At 34.9% G+C, this 19846-nt stretch overlaps 1 protein-coding gene across 3 annotated transcripts; it reads right to left on the reverse strand.

The window, feature by feature from the left end:
• Positions 1-750: 750 nt before the first annotated feature.
• On the reverse strand, positions 751-19202 carry LOC141663850 (uncharacterized). 3 transcript variants are annotated; one of them, XM_074469689.1, is made up of 17 exons: positions 18780-18910; positions 18409-18645; positions 15967-18277; positions 14703-15156; positions 12797-13025; positions 12357-12521; positions 11912-12184; positions 11562-11807; positions 10200-10592; positions 8662-10080; positions 8474-8530; positions 4604-5029; positions 4262-4485; positions 4051-4184; positions 1784-2041; positions 1352-1512; positions 751-1205 (listed from the first exon to the last, which is right to left on the reverse strand). In XM_074469689.1, exons 2-17 carry the CDS (start codon positions 18565-18567, stop codon positions 1104-1106), a joined length of 7011 nt encoding a protein of 2336 aa, XP_074325790.1. In that variant the 5' UTR covers positions 18568-18645; positions 18780-18910; the 3' UTR covers positions 751-1103. The 3 variants fall into 3 exon arrangements, with proteins under 3 accessions (XP_074325790.1, XP_074325788.1, XP_074325789.1); XM_074469687.1 differs by having other exon boundaries at positions 15967-18645; positions 18780-19202; XM_074469688.1 differs by having other exon boundaries at positions 1336-1512; positions 15967-18645; positions 18780-19202.
• Between the last annotated feature and the right edge of the window lie 644 nt (positions 19203-19846).

Below are 19846 nucleotides of genomic sequence, written 5' to 3' on the forward strand. Positions count from 1 at the left end.
CCTAGTAATGTACTTGTATACCTTTAAATCCCTCTATAACAACTTACATGATTAACTATTTGCTAAGAGAAAGTCCAATGCAAAATGTAAAATAGTTATAGTTATTGCTATAATTTAACATTAAAAAGTATATTTTTGTGCTAAAACAAAATTTCAACTCCAATCCTAGATACATTTTGAAACCAAATATTTCTTTATTTGCCTAAATTTTGTCACTTTACCCTAAATTTCATTTAAAGTACAACATGCATCTATTTTGAATCTTTAGCACAACTTATAGATTCGGAATTGAGAGAGGTTACCCAATTAAATTGAATAATAGAAATAGATAATAGATGTGTATCTAGGGACAATTCACTTTGTTTGAAACGATTATTCCCTAGATATACAGATTGTGATATTTTAATTTTATTTCACAATTTACTGAATTTAAAAATTAAAAAAGAGCTAAGGTTAGGGATTTATCAATAGGTAATGTTCACCAATACCCGGTACCGATCAAAAAGACGGTTATCGCTACCGGACGACGAAATGGGTAGTATGATGATGTGGCTAGATGCATAAATGCATCCTTGGTTTCAAATTTAGAATGCAAATTTGCATCCAAGTATAGAACTTCTTTGAAGTTAAAATTTTTGACATTTGATTTCAAATTATAGAAATTGCATCACTTATAGCATTTCATTGGACTTGCTCTAGTAGGCTGCGCAGATGGATACCCTGATTTAGTGATTTTTATACACATGAGGATACAGAAATCTCTTATAAGACCAATACTAAAGATACAGAGACTTTAGATGCGTGATACAAGCCATATCCTGCCTCTAGCTCTCGTCCTGTGGAAAACTTCAGCGAGGAGGCATAATGTATGCTTATAGAAGAACAAGGCATATCTTCAAATATTCTTTATGTTTACAGTGTACAAAAAGAGAATTATTATCCACGAGCTGTCAATAGTTGGAGAGGGAGAAAGTAAAACCAAATGTGCCCATTGCGTCACTGAGCAGACTCTTGATACTAACTCCACTGACTCGCACAGTCCTCTTATCATTCCAAAATAAAGTGAGTTAAACAGCTCAACAGAAATGTTACTGAAGCATACACTATTCTCCCAGACTATCTGTAATCTGAACAAACTTTACTGAACTATCTCCGCCACAGGTAAGAAATCCGTTGGAGACAACTTGTATATCAGTAACAGCAGCCTGCAAAATTATCGAGATATTAGAAGTATTACAATACACTGTAACAGATGTAGATTAATGGGGGTCTTCTACTAGAAAACCATATCAACTTCAAACACACACCAAAACAAACTAGGGAGTTCAACTTTACTTGTAAGAATGTTTACCCGAACAACTCCACCTTGAAGAAAAGTGTGCCGGTCATGCAACTTGGGCCAGTGATATACTAACTTAGCTCTCTTGGCATCCCACAGTTTTACATCCCCATCTTTGCTACCAGTCAAGAAAAAGTTGGTATTTGGGACAGCAGATATTCTGGTGACACTCCCTTCACCAGATCAGGTTAAAGTTAGTACCAAAATGGCATCTACGTGCAAAGAATAATGGGTTAAATATCAAATTGATCACTATAGTGGAGACATATATCATTTATTTACTGATCTCAACCGGGTATCATTTAAATCACCCAAGTCATAATAGATATCAAACATGTACCAACTTAAATGATTAAACTGATACCCCGTTGAGATTGGTAAGAAAAGTGATACTTGCTCTTCACTTAAGTGACCAATTTATTGTTTGACCCAAAGAATAATTACCTGTATGAGCCTTTGGTATATACCATAACATCCCATGAGAATTCTGGTCCCCAATTTTATTACGCATGATAGTTGAACAAGACCCACTGGCAAATTCTTCGTTGCTGTCAGAATGTCTATTTCTTTTAGTCCGTCCAGTAGCTATGTATCGAAAATCGTGAACTCCAACATCCCCAGCCTTTCCACCCGTCACAATATACGGGGAAATAGAACCACTTCCGATGTCATTGTTGAACACCGAAAGAGAGCGAGCCCCACCTAAAAGCACAATCAAAAACGGTTTCTTATGTGTAAACTAGATATCTTGCTGTTTTTCCATGACATTCTAAAATGAAAAATGCCATCAAGTATACAATGGACCGCAAAAATCATAGGTATACTACTAGTCTACTATTGTGATTTTGTTTTGCCTGATTACTTATGGGTTATACTCTTTTGAGATTTCATTTTAAAACATTGGTGAGCTTGAACTATACTCGATTGTCTATCAGCCTGCAGTTAAAAATCTGTACATTGCTGTTGGTATTTGTAGTTGAGCACAGAAATAAAAATTAAAAGAAGAGAACAATAACAGACATCCCTCCCAAAACAATTTACAGCAGCAAAACTAAAAATGTATTACTGTTAGAGGCAGACTATGCTCACGCAGGTAGTTGTTTTAATTTATCTTCCCATGTTTTATATACATGCATGTATTGTTTAATTTACGAAATTATTACGTTTACCTTGCCAGGATAAGAGTATCCCAGTAAAACTCTGCAGATTTATTTCAAGTATAAGAGCTAGAGTAAGGGTATTTCAGTGGGTCTTCCACCTAAAAGGGTCATTGAGCATAGTATAGAGGTAAATGAAGGTTCCTAGCCATTTTCAGTAAGACCATACAGAAATTCCTATGATCAGAAAAATGAGATAAAAAAACCGGTGATACAAATGTTGGAGTATGGAATTATAAGACTACGTACTTCTCCTTTTGTTTCTCCAATTCTTCTAGTGGAGAAAAAAGATGGAACCTGGAGATTCTGTATTGATTACAGGAAATTAAACTCACATTCCCTATACCACTGATTGAGGAATTATTGGATGAGTCGGGCAGAGATCTGTTTTACACCATACTAGACTTGGAGTTAAAAAAAAAAGGATATCGAAAACATAGCCTTTGTGCTTGAGCCTTTCTTAAAGAAATTTACATTGGTTTTCTTTGATGATATATTGATCTATTCAAGAATTGTTAATTAACACCTCCAACATCTGGAATAGGTTTTTTAAGTGATGAGATATCATCAACTATTTGCTAGCTGCTACACCCACCTACCTACTTAATTTTTTCTTACTCCCAGATTACTCTAGTGTGGCCTTCACGGTAGAGACGGCTGCCTCCAACACTGGAATAGAAGCTATATTGACACAGGATGGACACCCTATAGCTTATTTTAACAAAGCTTTAGGGATCAAAGGACAGGAAATATCAACCTATGAGAAAGAATTTATGGCAGTTTTGCAGTTAGAAGGTGGACTCCTTATCTCATGGACAAGTACTTATTCGTTACAAAGGATAACTGGGCATTAGAGTTTATAACAGAACAGAGAGTAAGCAACTTGCTGCAATATAAGTGGATAAGCAAATACTTTACAGGAAAGGAGCACAAAATACAGTGAATGATGTTCTAAGCATGTTGCATGAGAGCGATTCCTTGCTGAAGACGGATGGACAACACCGGCTCCATGAGGACATGGATGAATTCAGAGGCGAAGGGTTATCAGGATGAGAGTATTCCTGTAAATATTCTGTAGTGCTTTTGAAAGTATAAGAAGCAGAGTAAGGATATGTTCGTCTTTCAGTCTATTATGAGACCTAGAATACTATAAATAGGAGTTGTAATGTTGCATTTCGGTTTATGAATTTGAATATATGAAAATGGAATACATTCCCACCAATCTCTCCCTATTTTTCTCTCTAGAAATCTATCTTTCTAACTGATTTCCCTGTCTTTCTCTCTACATATCTACTTTCATAAAATTAGTTCAAGAACGTACAGTTTCTGACATACCCGTCTAAAATCTACAAGAAAAAAATAACATGGAGGAAGTAATCATAATCAAATTTGATTATACAAGGGATAATATTTTCTAGATGAGGTCAACAGTGTGACGGTATAGAGTTGCCTAGTAACTAGGATGGTTCTATATAACGGTGCTTGAAACTGAAGAAACATAAAAATCATATATAATCATCTACTGAAACATAAATTCTGACAGGAGAAAAAAACCTTCATGGCACATAATGGAAGCTCGAGATGTTGTAGGCGGAGCAAGGGTATCCCAAATAACCACATTAATGGCATCGGAGCTATAGCCAGCAGTAGCAATGATTGATCCACTAGCAGTAACATATGCGATATCCCTAAAATCAATTTCAGGACTATTAAGATATACATCATCTAAATCAACAATAAAAATTTAACCGTGACAAGTACGTACGATGCACAGTTGTTAAAGCAAAGCATAGATTCTGTGGGGCGGATATTGTTCCTTCCCCCCACCTCAAGCTGCCATGTACACACCGTCCCATCTAAAGCAGCAGTTGCAAATCTCTGTCCACAGTGATCAAAGCGCACAGCTGATATCGAGGCAAGAGCATATGGAGGGGGCACATTTGCTGCAGGAAGCACTCCGTACGTGGCGGTAGCCCTCTCCTTACCAAACTGTACAATCACAAGGTGCAGTTACTTAGGACATATAGCCAAACCAGGAGTAAACAATAGTAATCCACATGTGGTCTTGACCATTGAAAATCACTATGCCAAAGCTGAAGCTCCATACCTCCCACAAGTATGTGTGTGTATTGCTTGAACCCACCAAAAATAAGGGTCTAGAGGGGTGAGAAGATAATGCCCTTGTCCTAATATTTTCCACAGTAGCAGGTGGGTCTAGAAACTCCTCAAATTCATCTTGAATCTCCCACCCGAGACCAGATGAACCAATACCTGCATAACCTGGAACTCCGTAAGCTCCACGACCTGCGAAGTCTCTTCCTGGTTTTGCCAGAGAACCCGCACCAACAGTTGCTCCACCCAGACCAAGATGTGTACCTTTTCTGCTTCCAAGCCCAACCCCGGGAGAAACACAGGTAGGAACAGGGGTAGAATCTGATCCAGCCCATCCATCATGGGGCCAGTCAGCCTTTGACCATATATAATTAGACTCCATAGAAATTAGTCCATCTTCCCGGCAAAAAAATACTATTCCCTGTAAAAAAAATGGATAAATTTAATATTCCGTCACTTTGAACTCCATAACAAAGAGAAGGAGCACTCACTGGATGGAAAAACATCAATAAATAATACTCGACTGAAACTCAACACAAGTTTCTCATATTAACATAAACTAGCTCCTTAGCCCCTCAAGACATGGGCATGTTTCTACATCACAGATTGTACAGGTTACGGGCATAGGCTGATGCTGATTCTTAAATTTTAGATTCATAAATATTGTTTTATGTTCTTAGTTCTAATTATTATCTGAGGGAGACCTCGCTTCCCGGGGGAACATGATCGTTAATAAAAACGTCTTTTACCCCATTCAGAAAGTCTTCTCCGCCCGGACGACTCGTAGGAGGTGAGAAGGGCCCTTACTCCGTCCCACGGAAGAGAAATTAAATAACTTTGAATTAGAGATGGTCTGGTGAGTTGTGGAAGGTTGAAGAGGGGGATGGAAGAGTCACAAATATGTAAATGCATCTGCACATCATCAATATGGGTTAATTATCCAACTCTCGCATTATGGCATCATTTTATCTTATATGAATATTCAATTAAATATAGGCTAAGCCACCTATGAATAAAGTCAATGAATTCCACAATGTAATCAAATGAACCTCTAGCTCAAATGTTAAAGCAGTTTATTTGTACTTGAATCTCATGGGTTCGATTCCCATTGACAACAGTGTTTTTTAATATAACCAAAAGGTAATTTGGGGCCAAAACTGTAATTTGATACTGAAAAAAGGTTTTCGGAAAAATTGCCTGTTGCAGTATTAGATATACTAGCTTAAAACCCATGCGATACACGGATGCACAAAGATTTTTTTAAATTATAAAAAAAATTAAGCAAAAATATTTTGAATTGAATTTTTTAAATTTGTTCATTAATTTTTTTTATTTCTACCTTTTTAAATAATATGACTTCATGATAATTATATTAATACACATACGTTCATATGTTTTTTAAAATATTATAGCGATTTAATAGTTTTTTGGGAATAAAAATACAATGTTCATATTGTGTTGGAACTTTAATAAAAATATTATTTTAGAGAGTTTATTACTAAATCGATAAACTATAAGAGTTATTTGAAAAAGACAATAGTACTGATTGAACGGTATAGTTTATTGATCATTTTATGTGTGTTTTAAAAATAATAATAATTATGTTTAGTTAAAAGTTAATTTTTGGTTCATATCAATAGAATACGAATTATGCTTACTCTGATATTAATTTGATTTATCTCGTATTATTGGCTTACTTTATTTTATTTTAGCCCGATGCCCATTACTCCGACCAAATTCAACTAATTAAATTTAGTGTAATTTTAATTTTTTATGTCCGGATTAATAAGATATTTTTGTTTTAGTCCGAATAATTAATATATATGGTTTTATTTTAGTTGGTTGAATTATATTTTAATTATCTTGGATGACTAATATGTATTATTACGTTTATCCTAATTCAATAGTATAATTTTTTAGACGGATCAGTGGTATTTATTATTTTTTTCTTAACCCGATGCACATTATATCGACTAAATTCAACTAATTATATTTATTTTGCTTAAATTTATTTTAGTTCGAAATATCAATTAGAATAATATATACCTAAATATGAATTAGAGTTTTTAATTGATAGAATAAGTTGACTTTAATATCGATTAATAATAATATAGAGTTGGATATTTATGAAATATAATTTAAATCGACAGAGGAAGTTGACTCCAATATCAATAAGAATTGGAATTGACCAATCGACTAACTGACCAAATAGAAGAAATAATTAAGGGTAATTAAGTAATTTCAGCAGGTAACGACCGACCGACTACCAAACTTTTAATATTTCGTCTATTATAATATAGTACTAGCTTAAAACCGGGATCGTCCAGATTTTTTTTGATATTATATAATTTTATTAAAAATATTTTGAATTCAATTCAAAATTTTGTTCATTTAAAACTTTAAATATTATGACTTCAAGATAATTATATTAGTAAACGTATATGTTCATAACTTTTAGAACATTTAAACTTATTTAAAGTGATAGCATTACATTGGTAGGGGAGTAAATATTATTATAATAAAACTATTATTTTATTGAGAGTAAAAATATAATGTCTCCAATATGTTGGGACCTTAAAAAAATATTACTTTAGCATGGTGATTACTTAATCGATTAACTATAACTATATAAAGATATTTGAAAAAGACAATACCGATTGAACGATATAGTTTTAGTGATAATTCTATGTGTATTTTTGAAAAATAATTTTTATGTTCTAATTAAAATTTGTTTTTTTAGTTCACATCAATAGGATACGAATTATACTTAGTTTAATATTAATTTGATTTATCTCGGATAAGTGGTTTACATTATTTTATTTTTGCCTGATGCTCAATACACCGACCAAATAAAACTAATTAGTTTTAGTTTTTTTTTTTTTTAAATCTGGATCAATAAGATAATTTTGATTTAGACTGAATAATTAGAAAATATGATTTTGTTTTTGTTGGTCGAATTGTATTTTTATTTTAGTTTTGTGTTAATCTGAATCAATTGTATAATGTATTTTTTATCATGAATAAATAAAATATATTATTTTGTTTATCCAAGTTCATTAATATAATTTTTTAGAAGGATTAATAGTATTATTATTTTATCTTAGCCCAAGTCACATTATATCAACTAAATCTTAATATTTATATTTAGTTTGCTTAAATTTAATTTAGCCCGAAGTAGCAAATTAGAATAGTATAGAATTCGATATGAATTAAAATTTAAATTGGTAGAAGAAGTTGAATTTAATATAAATTATAATGATATAGAGTTCGATATAAAATAGAATTGAAATTGGTAAAACAATAGAGAAAGTTGACTTTAATATCAATTAGAATTAGAATTGATCGACCCAATAATTAGAAATAGAATAATTAAGTAAGGCTAATTAAGTAATTTTAGCAAGTACCGACCGATCAACTACCAAACTTTTAATGTTTCGTCTATTATAATATAGTATAGATAATACTAGATAATAGATTTGTCAAAGTTCATTTTCTCTCATCAGTAGAAAAAGAACGCTCTACAAAGGCAGTTTATTTACATGCCAACTTCTACTTGGAAACACTATTATGGTGCGGCCAAAAGCCCAAAACAGACACCTAAATTAGGCTCTTAAAGCAAACTCGGAAGTTCACAAATTTCAAACACCGACCATTGAACAAACAATGCACCCAATAAAACTGAAGGCCAAAAAACGAGGAGAAACACCAAAAAAGAGTTATCTTCAACCCAAATATCTGTTACCTGTTATCGATAATTAGATATTCTTTCCAAACAGCTATTTTGCAAATATTAAATATAGAATTATGTGCAATACAATCAGAAATTTCATACAAAGTATAAAGCATATGATACGCAAGTTCTGACCTTTCGATTGCTAGCCAGTGCAGCTTGCTGTTGGTTAACAGTGTTGACACATAATGCCTGCTCAGATACAAAGATCAATACAACAAGACATTGAGGCATCAGAAATTTCAATCCAACAATGTCAGCCCAAGTGCCAGATGCAATAACTGTACCAAGGTATAACTAATTAAGGACAAAAAACGGTTTACCTCCAACAGTTCTCCACTCCGCTTATATATTTCTTTAGGACTCTCAAAAGACATAACTTTCTTGGTGATGGATTCATCCTTTCCTCCAGAACCCAGGAAAAAACTATTATCTGGAGAAAGGCCCTTGAGAGGTGACCCCGATTCAACACCATTGCTAGCAAGAGGACTGCCTAAATTACCTTCTTGCTTGCAAATTTCCTCAGTTCCATACTCTAACTCAGCGCTCTTGTATATTTGAATCCATCGTTTAGCAAGCTTTTGTTTAACATACTTTAGCCACTTAGAATTATTTAGTTCAAAATCTTCACATCTGAATTTTGTTTCAGCACAAATTTTCCACAATAATTCATAAGCAGATAATTCTGTTTCACTGTTCTTCATGTTCCTATTGACAATATTCTGTCTACTTTGCTTTTGGTAGTCTTTGAGAGGATTCCAAGAAAATTCATTGAACCACTTAAGAGTGGCTGCACTAGACCCATTCCCTTCTTTGTGCAGCAGGGATAAGGCAAGATGTCCCTCACTTTTAGAAAAAATATGAAGAGAAATGCTCTTGAGTAAATTGGTCAATGCTGCACAAACAACCCCAATTTGTGGTGTTAGATTACTGTTATCAAGCCCACACATTGTGGAATCAGAAACAAATACGAAAAGTCTGAATGGTAGGCAATTCGCACGACTGTCTTCAACAGTCAGAGATGAATTCAGCTGGTTGTTCAGAAACCCAGACATATGTCTGTACAACATAGCCCTGAGAATGTGCCATTCTTCATCTATTGATACTGAAATCTCATAGCCATCATGATCAGGTAGCACTGATGAAGCAGAATCTCGTACATCATATATCAAGGAATTGTGGGACAACAACTCTGCAATTTCAGGAAGGACCTTATATATATCTTCCAAGTTAATTTCATATTGTGCATGATCATTTTTACATGTCATCTGAATAGCTTTCATGGTAGGAATAAGAGCTTGTAGGTTCCTTTGGAGCATAGCAGATGAAAAATACACATAATACTCGTACAAGTCGATAGTAGTAAATGTTTTCCTTATAAAATCAGCATCAGCTGAACCAGAAAACAGCTTTAACATAGACCTAAGACACCACAATGACCACAACACGCCCTGCATGTAAAATTGCCAACCAGCTAGCCTGTTAGATATATCCGCTGGTGCCCTATCTTCTGTGGAGTATGATTTTAAGTTAGAACTGCTTATGCTACATAAAATGACATATCTTGAGAACAAGGAGGCCGTTTCTTCAGTAGCCTTCAAAACCAGATTGGGGAGTGCGGGATGCAAGTAGAATCCACTAAATGCATTGCTCTGTTCTTTTGACTGATCCGTATGAGTGTAAGATAGCAATAAATGATATCCTATAAACGCTAAGCCGCTTCTGCACAAAAACTTTACCATCTGTAATTGATAAAGAACAATGACTCATTAGTAGTTTTCATAGATATTAGGGTTAGGATGGATCACTGCATCACATACAACTTAATAATGCGTATGTGTTGATTAGTAAATTTCTTTACCTTAAAAATTAGATGGCGAGAGACCAGTGAAAATTTCTGCCCTAAACAGGCAAGCCAATCCCGTAACTTGTTTTCGAAACTTTCAAGTAACACCAAGTATTGTTGTATATCAGCCTTCTTGTGTGTCAATACAGAATAATATTCTATATTGGTGTCTGCCCAACTAGGATGTTCTTTTAAAAGTTTAATGAGGTAGTGCATCGCCATATCTGATTTGGCTTGCGACTCAATTTGACGAGCGACATCGACTAATATCCAGTTTGAGGATGGATCACAGAAGGATGGATTCAGCATTTCACTCAGAAGTTCAAAATCTGCAACCTCTGATACATTACCTTGTTCAGAACCACCAGATATGCTGTAAGAAGAGGAAAGACGCTCCAAACCTTCAAGCTTACAACAATAACAAATAAATCAACCCATTATAAACTAGCATGAATTACGCATCAGAAGACTGGCAGTTGGTACCACTTACCAGGTACATGTAACAAGTAAAAGATGGACGAGGTTGGAAAATTTGAAACAACGCGATATTATAGAAACTAAGAAATGACTTTACACAGTTTTGGTCCACCACTGCACGCTTAAGCAATTTTTAACAAGACAGTATCTATCATCAAATTTTATTACAAAACAAACTAACTATAATAAACTCAACAAGCAATATAGCCAAGAACATTAATAAGTGTGTAAAACTTATATATATATGTGTGTGTGTGTGTGTGTGTCATTATCATATTGCCATGAATTCTTGTAGTTGAAAGTGCTTCGACATCTCATTTATCTAAGGTTTGTATTTTATGGCGTAGGTTGATAAAATGGTTGAAAAGAAGATTGAACTAAAGAAATTGAAGAACTGATCAAGTTTGAGAGAATCAATAGAAGTCTTCTAATCAGGCCTTGTTAATATTGACTTAACCTTGAAGCAATTTGCCACTAATATGTGTCCACGCCTTAACAATCTTGCTTTAAAGGTTCCGCAGATCTTTCACTAAAATGTTGTCACGACATCTTATCCATCATGTACAAAACAAATTTGGAAAGAATAAGATATTAGTATATCTGGGATAAATCTTATTTGATCTATATATTACATCTAAACTTTTCATATTTGGAGGTAATTTATTTGAAAGGAATATTTCTTGAGACTATTGTATATAAATAAAGAGGGGCCTCTAGAGGCAAAACCCTACCCTTCATCTCTACAAACTCTTTTCTTTTCGTTCATGGGTTGCTAAACTATTTCATCGCAAGGTTTATTGAAGTTTTGGTTCTACATGATTGTTCTCATAATTTATTATTTATAAATCTTTTAAGTTTCATCGCCGTTATTTAGAAAGAAGAAGTGCAAGAGAAACTTACAGGAAGGCCACATCTGCTCAAGGCAGTAGCGGTCATCAAAATCGCCCACCTCCCAAGATTTGCAGCATTTCGCTCGCCTAAAGCATTTTTCATGCTATTGCTTGTTGCCAGCATTAGACAATACTCACCAATGCTTGGATCAAAAAAAAAATCCTGATAAGAAACTAGTGCTGGCTTATCACCCACAGTACTAGTTGGCGAACCAAGAATGCGTACAATAGCCTGAGAATAATTTCCTAATGCCCACTACAGAAAAGTAAAACTCGGATATTAACTATACTGAAAGTTAGTCAAATTTCTCTAACAAACTTTTAAAGCACTATTTAAGCAAACTAAATATGAAACAACACCTCCAGAAAGCTAGCCAGCCAGATATCACCCTTTTCAAGTGCAGATGGAAGAAGAAACTTTGACATAAGTTGACACTGTAACGGCCCGCCATAGCCTTCTACAAGACGAGATATCACTAGAGCAAGCTGCTCATCTCCAAGATTTTTTGCACAGACATTGATTGCAGAAGCAGCATCGCCTCCAAGTATGAAAAAAGCAACAGCAAGCTCTAGTTGATGTTTTCCCATTAGCACGTAAGCATTTTTCAAAGCAGCTGCCTTGTTATTATCTTCCTGCAAGAATTAGAAAGATTGCTAAAAGAGTTTAGTATTGGCCATTACAAAAGTAAAGGTGATCAGAGAGCAATCCCCTTTGCTGAATATTAAATTCTTATCAAGTAAAACTACTTGCTCAACCATGCTGCTGCTACATTACAAAAGGATCACCATGATCTTACCCATGTACCTTAAAATTTCTTGAAAGAAATCCCACCAATGGTTTGTCCTTTTCATCCTTACTGAGCCTGAAAAGACCAGCCAAAACTTGAAGCCTATTTAGTGCTATGTAAAGAAGTGCACAAGCCTTTGGATCCTTAGCTTTTAGATACTGATGTCTTGCCAACTTTTCCATCTGCAAGTAAACAACTATCTTAGAGTAAAAAACATCCTCTAGCTATATGATTGTAACTCCTACCTTTCCTATTACAAATATGAAAGACTGCAGATGACTGAAGCTTAGAGTCGAATGACTACAGTGATGGTTTCCTATCTGAAGAAAGTTCTAAACATTTGTAGGCCATATATCTTCTTTGGAGCAATTTCTAGTATTCAAGTATCTCCAAGGAAATTTAATGGCTGTAAATACACAGGTGACAAGCAATAGTCAATGAATTAGCATAATTGTACCTTTAATCGTAATTGTGTTGAATTTGTGTACCAATATCCAACGCCTATATCCCTCATTTCATGCCAAGAAGATTCATTAGGTAAAAGAGAATCGAACAAATTTTCTTGACAATCAGAGTGGAAAGCCCATCCGATTACGCTTGTGTTAACAACCAACTCTCCTTCAGTTGGCATTCTACTAAATTTTCGAACAAAATATAGATGTTGAAATCTTATTGCAACCCAAAACCTTGAAAGAAAGAAGGGAACAGTTAAAAAATATTAGGGAGCAAGATAACCAATAAATAATGCTATGCATATTCAAGGAAATACAAGAGAAATTACTGTTTGAGAAATATAAATAGAACAATGACGGTTTGCTCAAGTTTGTAGTCAAGTAGAGAACTCATTTTATCAGTAGTATAACAGTTAAATACAACAATTCTATTTTCAGAAGTGAAATTAAGAAACATATATTTAACCACTAACGACAGAAGGGAAGACGCATCAAAGAACGACTTAGAGAAAATATGGCATGCTAAAAGTTGCACAAACATCAACAATAAACAAGTACAAGACAAATTCATGTATAAAAAACTTCAATAAAGCAGATCATGAGAGCATCATTCATTTCTATAAATTAAATCGTACATGGGCAAGTAATTTTATAATGGTTGATATAATTTTGAGGATAAAAGGTGAAAATCAAAATCTTGACCTCTCCAAGCACTAAGAGCACCTTTAACACCCCTTGGGCACTGCTTACATTGATATATGGTCTATAATCGGTATTCTAAAATTTGGTACTCGGTTCCACTCGACGAAAGTATGAAATAATTAGTACTCGAAGTATCGGAAAAAGACTCAGAAATATAATTCAGTTAAAAACTTGAATAATATACCATACTAATTGTTGACGGAGGAATTTGGTAGCAACAAAGTTCGAGGTTCGTAGCCGAAAACAAGATATGTGACGGTGGTTGTTCGTCGGAAAACGTGAACAGTAATCGTCGGATTTTATGAACAGTGTTTGGTGTTTGTGATTACTGGTGGCTGAGATTGTTTAGGGTTAGTGGTGGCTCATTTACGCTCTCGCTTCTGACCCCTTACAATTTGCCTACGTATCCCTATTTATAGGGAATCAAGCCAACGTAGTTCTTGGGGAACAAGAAACCTAATGGGCTTAGATCTCTTAAAAGACATTGGTTGTGATTCTTGTGAAAAGTTGATTAACGTCTGTACAAGTTACTTTTATTTTGCCTAGAAGTTATTACTGTATTTGTTTGGACAATTTAATTGATAATGTGCGTGTAAGCTATTAGAATGATTAATGAAATAACAAAAAGTACTAGAAGTTACATGTGAAGAGGATAATATTAAATTTATTTACTCAAACTAATCTATGATAAGTCAATTACCTTTTTCAACTTTCTAAAATCCAACTTATAAGTTGATTTAAAGCCATAAATTTATGTAGACTTGACTTTATGCCTAATCCCCCGACAACCAACTCCAACCCTACAAAGAGGACTAGAGTTATGGGGAGGCCCTCTTGATACAAGAAGGGTTTAATAAATATAGAATTCCTAAACGCAAACACTGAAATAGATATGGTGATTCAACTGCAGAGAGAATCACTATGTGAGGAATAAATCACTCCGAACCCTACTGACTAACCTGATGGATAAAGGCCTAAAGCAATCAGGCTTATTATAAATGGGCTCATACATCCACAAAAGATGATTGTTGCAGCATAATTCTTCTAATCTTAAATTATATTACTATCAAACCATTATTCCACATCATCTTATAATTGGTAAAACTAGAAAAGTTAAACAATTCGACAACAATAAAGGAGCTACTAACACAGTGTATAAACACATATTGAGGTAGCAAAATATCATTCATCCCAAGCAATGTCTGGTACCTTCGGCCAGATTTATCAAGACTTCCATAGGCAGAGGAAGAGTTACTAACTTCTTGTAGAAGATCAATGATAGCATGCATTTGCACCTTCTCAATGATAGACAGGACTCCGAGGTCATAAAGCCTCTCTATCGGTTCAGGAAAGCCAACAAGGTCGGATCTTGTAGAAGGAGAAATCAAGGAAGCATTGGAATCATTAAATTCCCAACTGGTCGCAGAATGGGAAAGGTCATGTTGAAGCTGAAAAGATGGTGTAATAGACATAGCATCTCCTCTCCATTGAAATGCTTTATTGCTCGAGCTTGATGATAGACTTCCATTGAGATAATCTGATAATTGGACAAATGGAGTGTCATGGCCAGATTTTGCAAGGCTGCATATCTGAGAAGACACACTTCGAGAAGTATAATAATCGACAAGATTTTGAACAACAACTTGTGCTCGCTTCCAGTTTCCTATTTTGATTTGGAAATATACCAAAAAATAAAAGCACAAAATTAGCTTGAGGAGAAACAGTATCAAAACGTTACAAGTATAAAAGTTTAAAAAAAAACGTATCTGGTTCAGCACAATTTTTCATGGAAAAGGAGGGTAGATGTTAAGTACATACAGTTCATAAGCCCCAACCGAGGTATTTTAACTCTCATGCTGTATATATACTTATTACATCTTGTCAGTGGCCTTGAAAGTAAAAGGTTAGTTTTTACAAACGAGATGAGAGGTTTGCCTAACAGGTTTTTTTAAATGTGACCAAACCTCTCAACTCTATTGTATGTAGGTCTGAGAAAAATATAAGTTTGAACTTTTTCCGCTATCTATGGCATTTTCTTTTTTGGGTCCTTTTGAAGTTTGCACAGATGTCCTCAATGAAACTTTGGGAAAACCTTCGATGTGAGAGTCATTATTGTTGAAGCGTAGAGCAACTATAACTATTAAAAGCAATGGTGTGACTGTTCTTTCAAAAAAAAGGTTAGCATATAGTGGTGACTGGTGAGACCGCCTCTGAAGTTTTCTCGACATCATTCCTTATTTCAAGTACCAGTTTTTGCAAGATAAATAGCATCATTTACATAATGAAGATGCTACTTTCTGAAGTGCTAAAGTGTGCTTTATTTATGCAATCCTAGAATAAACTTTACAAAAGAGAAGAGGATCAATATAAGTCTGCATTAGACATAGAATGTATGCATATATTTTAAACAAATTTCCAGCAACTACAAAAAACTTGTTATAGTTAAGCAGTATATTTTATTGGCACACGGTACCTGAACATATATTCATGAGGAGCGACTCTGGGTGATAAAGAGGTAGAGATCCACCAAACTTTTCTGCTACATTTAATATGTTTACAAAACCAATTTTTAAATCTAAATCATAGCTTTCTGCATAAATGCTTGACAATGTATCATTTGGAATATTTATCATATAAGAAGATCTTAGCTGGTAATGATTCCGTTTCTCTTCTGCTGATGATTCTTTGAGATCACATGTACCAGAATCAGTGAAAACTGAAGTAAGCAGATACTTCTCGGCCGCGATGCAATCTTGAGAATTATGCTTGCTTTCTTTGGAAAGACAATTAGCATGTAATTTGTTATTAACCAGTAAAAGCCACGGACTGAAAAGACTAAAGTATTCACTATGAACAACCACAGCTGAGGCATTAGGCCCCCAAAAGAAATATTGAATCTCAGGATGAGTATGACTTAATGCAACACAAAACCAGATCTTTCTGTTTGAAGGTCTTACACTCTGAAGAAGATTATGACCACCACAGAGTCTTTGACCATATACCATAAACTGATTCTGCAAGCAAACTGCAAGTAAAAACTGACCATTATCCAATGTTAACCAACTGAGAGCAACAACCTTCCTATCAAGAACAACCGAATCTTCTAGTATAAAGCTTCCTGCAAATGACAGGTAGACAGCTTCCCATATATGAATAGTGGTCGAAGAATTGGACAGAGAGGACGGTGAGATAGTTGCAATCTTTCGGCCACAGTCACTTACAGATAATGCCACGATTGGACTTTGATGTGTATCAAGAACACTAACAAGCTCCCACTGTGAATCTATATATAAAGGCTTACTTCTCCACAGTCTCACTCTACCATCAGAGTAGCCGGTCGCTAAGTGATATGCTGCATAGCTTCCAAGTAGCTCATTAGCAGAACATTCCTTTTGTTCTCCGAACAATGGAACAGTGATCGGAGAGACCGCATCATAAGTTGTAACCTGGCTGTGATTGTGTAGTTCTGGAAATATAGACGACCAAGGATCGACAATAATACAATATCTCTTGCCAGATATATTTTCCTTAAAGGTCTGAGCATTGCTTTCAGAAATGTTACGAGTGTCAAGAGTACATTCATGAATTCCAGAAAATTCACATTGATGGATGCTGAGTTTCCATGACAAAGCCGTAAAGGTATGCTTCCACACTGCCAACAGCATAGTAGTGCCAGAATCAAAGATCTCATCACACGTTGATGGCAAAGGAACTGCACAAACACTGGCTGGGCCTTCAGTGCAACTACAACTAGTAAAAGGGATTGTGCACAATTTGTAACTAAATAGATTTTCTTCTTCCTCTTTAGAGAACTCAACTACAAAGCAATCAATACCTTCAGAATGTCCTGCAAGAAGAATTAGGTTTTCATCTATCACTGCTGGCAGCCAGTCCAAGGTTGTATATCTGGGGCTACATTCATTTAGTGCAACCTTTCCTGAAAGTTTCCAAGTGGGGTTTAATGTTGGTAGACCCATGATGCTATTGGAAATATTAGAAATTGACCACAATAACAGTAATCCATTCATATCCAAAGAAGCACCAAATTTGAGGTCATATTTATGTGAATGTATTGCTACCTGTAATATTTTTCCACTATGACCGTCCAGGTTTAACTTTCTGTGAGCACAAGGTGACTGAACCTTTTTTGTCTGGGATCTAACAGAAGGTTCTTCAGAACTTGTTAGTGTTTGAAAACTTATTTGAAACCAAGCTAAGGAATTACAAGATGATAGTTGGACTAGATTACATAAAGTTGGAGGACCAAAGGCTTGATTCCTCGAAATCACAACCTTACGAAGTAACAAACTACTTGTTTCCGGATCATGACCCTCCAATTCACGTCTCTTCCACAAAGTCACACGTGGATATCTCATTGGAGTAACATCATCAAGGCAATGTATAGCCCACAGAGTCACCATCCTATGAGGACCAAAACCAATTACCCATTCACACTTGCCAACTCCATCAGGTTGATAATCGTCTAAAGGGAAACAATGACTAGCTGCTTCTTTACTGGGGTTAAATATACAATTCAATTCTGTGGTCCATCTTACATGTATATCTGAACCCAGGATTCCATTCATTGGCTGGTTTATCTCAATGACAGAACATACACAAAACAACAACCTTCTAGCTCTTTGATCATTACTGTCCTTGCCAACTTTTCTGACCCTTGCATCATCAATCTCACACCACAACCTCACTGTTCCATCCATGCAGCATGTTAACAAAATCAGCCTCCGTTGATGTCTGGCCTCTTGTTTAATTAATGACGGTCTCCACTGAATCATTAACACAGGCAGCGGATGAGGTAACTCAGCTTGTACAAATTGGGATATAGGGTCACTGTGATATACTATGACAATTTTACTTGCAGTATGCATTGGTAAAGAAGAAGATTGAGCAAGATTACCACACCGAAGTGCTGTTGCAAAATATCCTTGAATGGACCACGTAGCAGAAACAAGATTCTGAGGCCGGTTGGGCGTAAGCTTCCAGGAAATTTCCCAGGAAGTAGGATTATAGTTTCTTCTCCACAGTAGGACTTGGATTCCGACAGAAATGATGCCATCACCAGAAGCAGTCCACCCAATGGCGTCGACCTTAGTAGATTGAATAAGTGATGTAGTCTGCCTCCAAGAAAAAGAAGCTGAAAAGAATGAAGAAATATAAAGAGGTAATCCATGAATCATAATGATAATAATAAGAATAATGGATTAAAGCTGTAAATACAAATAGGAGCGCTGAGGTTACTAAATTAATTAAGTAAGTAAGTAAGTAAACCTGTAAATTCGAAAAGGCGAATAGAAGAATCCAAGGAAGCAGCAAGTACACCAGGGGAAGGGATAACAGGTGACCAAGAAACAGCAGAAACAACACCGCCACCGAGCTCGAAAACTTGGCGAAAAATAGGACCTCCAGGAGCAGGAATAGAACAAGTAGCAATTGGTAAGTGAGAAATTACAAGGAGAGAAGAAGAGGCATAAGCAAGCCAGGAGTAACCTGAGAAATCAGGTAGCCAATCTATGCACGATTCCGATCCACTTGGACACGGAGGTATTGCGTCCGACTTTATCAATTTCAGAGGTAATTTCTCATCCCCCAATAAGTCTTGCTGCTGCTGCTTCATTTTTGCCAAGTGCTAACCCCCTCAGATCATACTAGATTCAGCAACTCAATTCGTTAGAGGGGCCTCCACCAGAAACCCCAAACCCAACCATATTTTAATATTTTAATTACAGTTAAACTCCCTCATAAATTAATAACCTCGCCTAATTAATAAATTTTATTGTCCCGATTCGGACTTTTTGTTTAACTTAATAATATTCTAAATTTACAAAATAATAAATTTTAAGTATTTTTTTATAAATATCCAAGTTTTGCAATTTTTTTGCAAAAATAATATCACTTTTTAAAAATATTTGTAAAAATATGTGCAATTATTTTTGTAACCGGGTTTTCAACTTGAATTTATAAAAAATTGCAAAAGTACGTTCTGTAAATTGTAATTATATTTGCAAACTAAAATGCAACCCGTAATGCAACCTATTATACAACATCTTATTTGTGCAAATATTTTTAGAGTAAATTAGTATTTTTACAAATCTTTTCACGGATTGGTAAAATCGCAAATAATTTTATTAAATGTCATTTTTTTGATAAATTCCCTAATTTTTAATTAAATTATATAAATCTCATATAATATATAAATTAATAATTAAATCTTATATTAGACTGGATTCACTAACTCAATTCGTTAGACTAGACTCGGCCGTGAAACCCCAAACCCAACGTTTCAACTACAGTTAAACGCTCGGTATATTAATACTCGATAAATTAATAATTTTTTT

Source organism: Apium graveolens, chromosome 6, assembly GCF_009905375.1.
Source record: "Apium graveolens cultivar Ventura chromosome 6, ASM990537v1, whole genome shotgun sequence".
Classification (NCBI taxonomy): Eukaryota; Viridiplantae; Streptophyta; class Magnoliopsida; order Apiales; family Apiaceae; genus Apium; species Apium graveolens.

Coding starts and splice junctions, on each gene's coding strand:
- LOC141663850 (XM_074469687.1), bottom strand. CDS start 19,125: ATGAAGCAGCAGCAGCAAGACTTATTGGGGGATGAGAAATTACCTCTG. Junction 10,593..11,561: donor TGAGCAGATGTGGCCTTCCT/GTAAGTTTCTCT, acceptor TATTGTTGTAAG/CTTGAAGGTTTGGAGCGTCT. Junction 2,042..4,050: donor TTCCATTATGTGCCATGAAG/GTTTTTTTCTCC, acceptor TTGTGCTTTTAG/GTGGGGCTCGCTCTCTTTCG.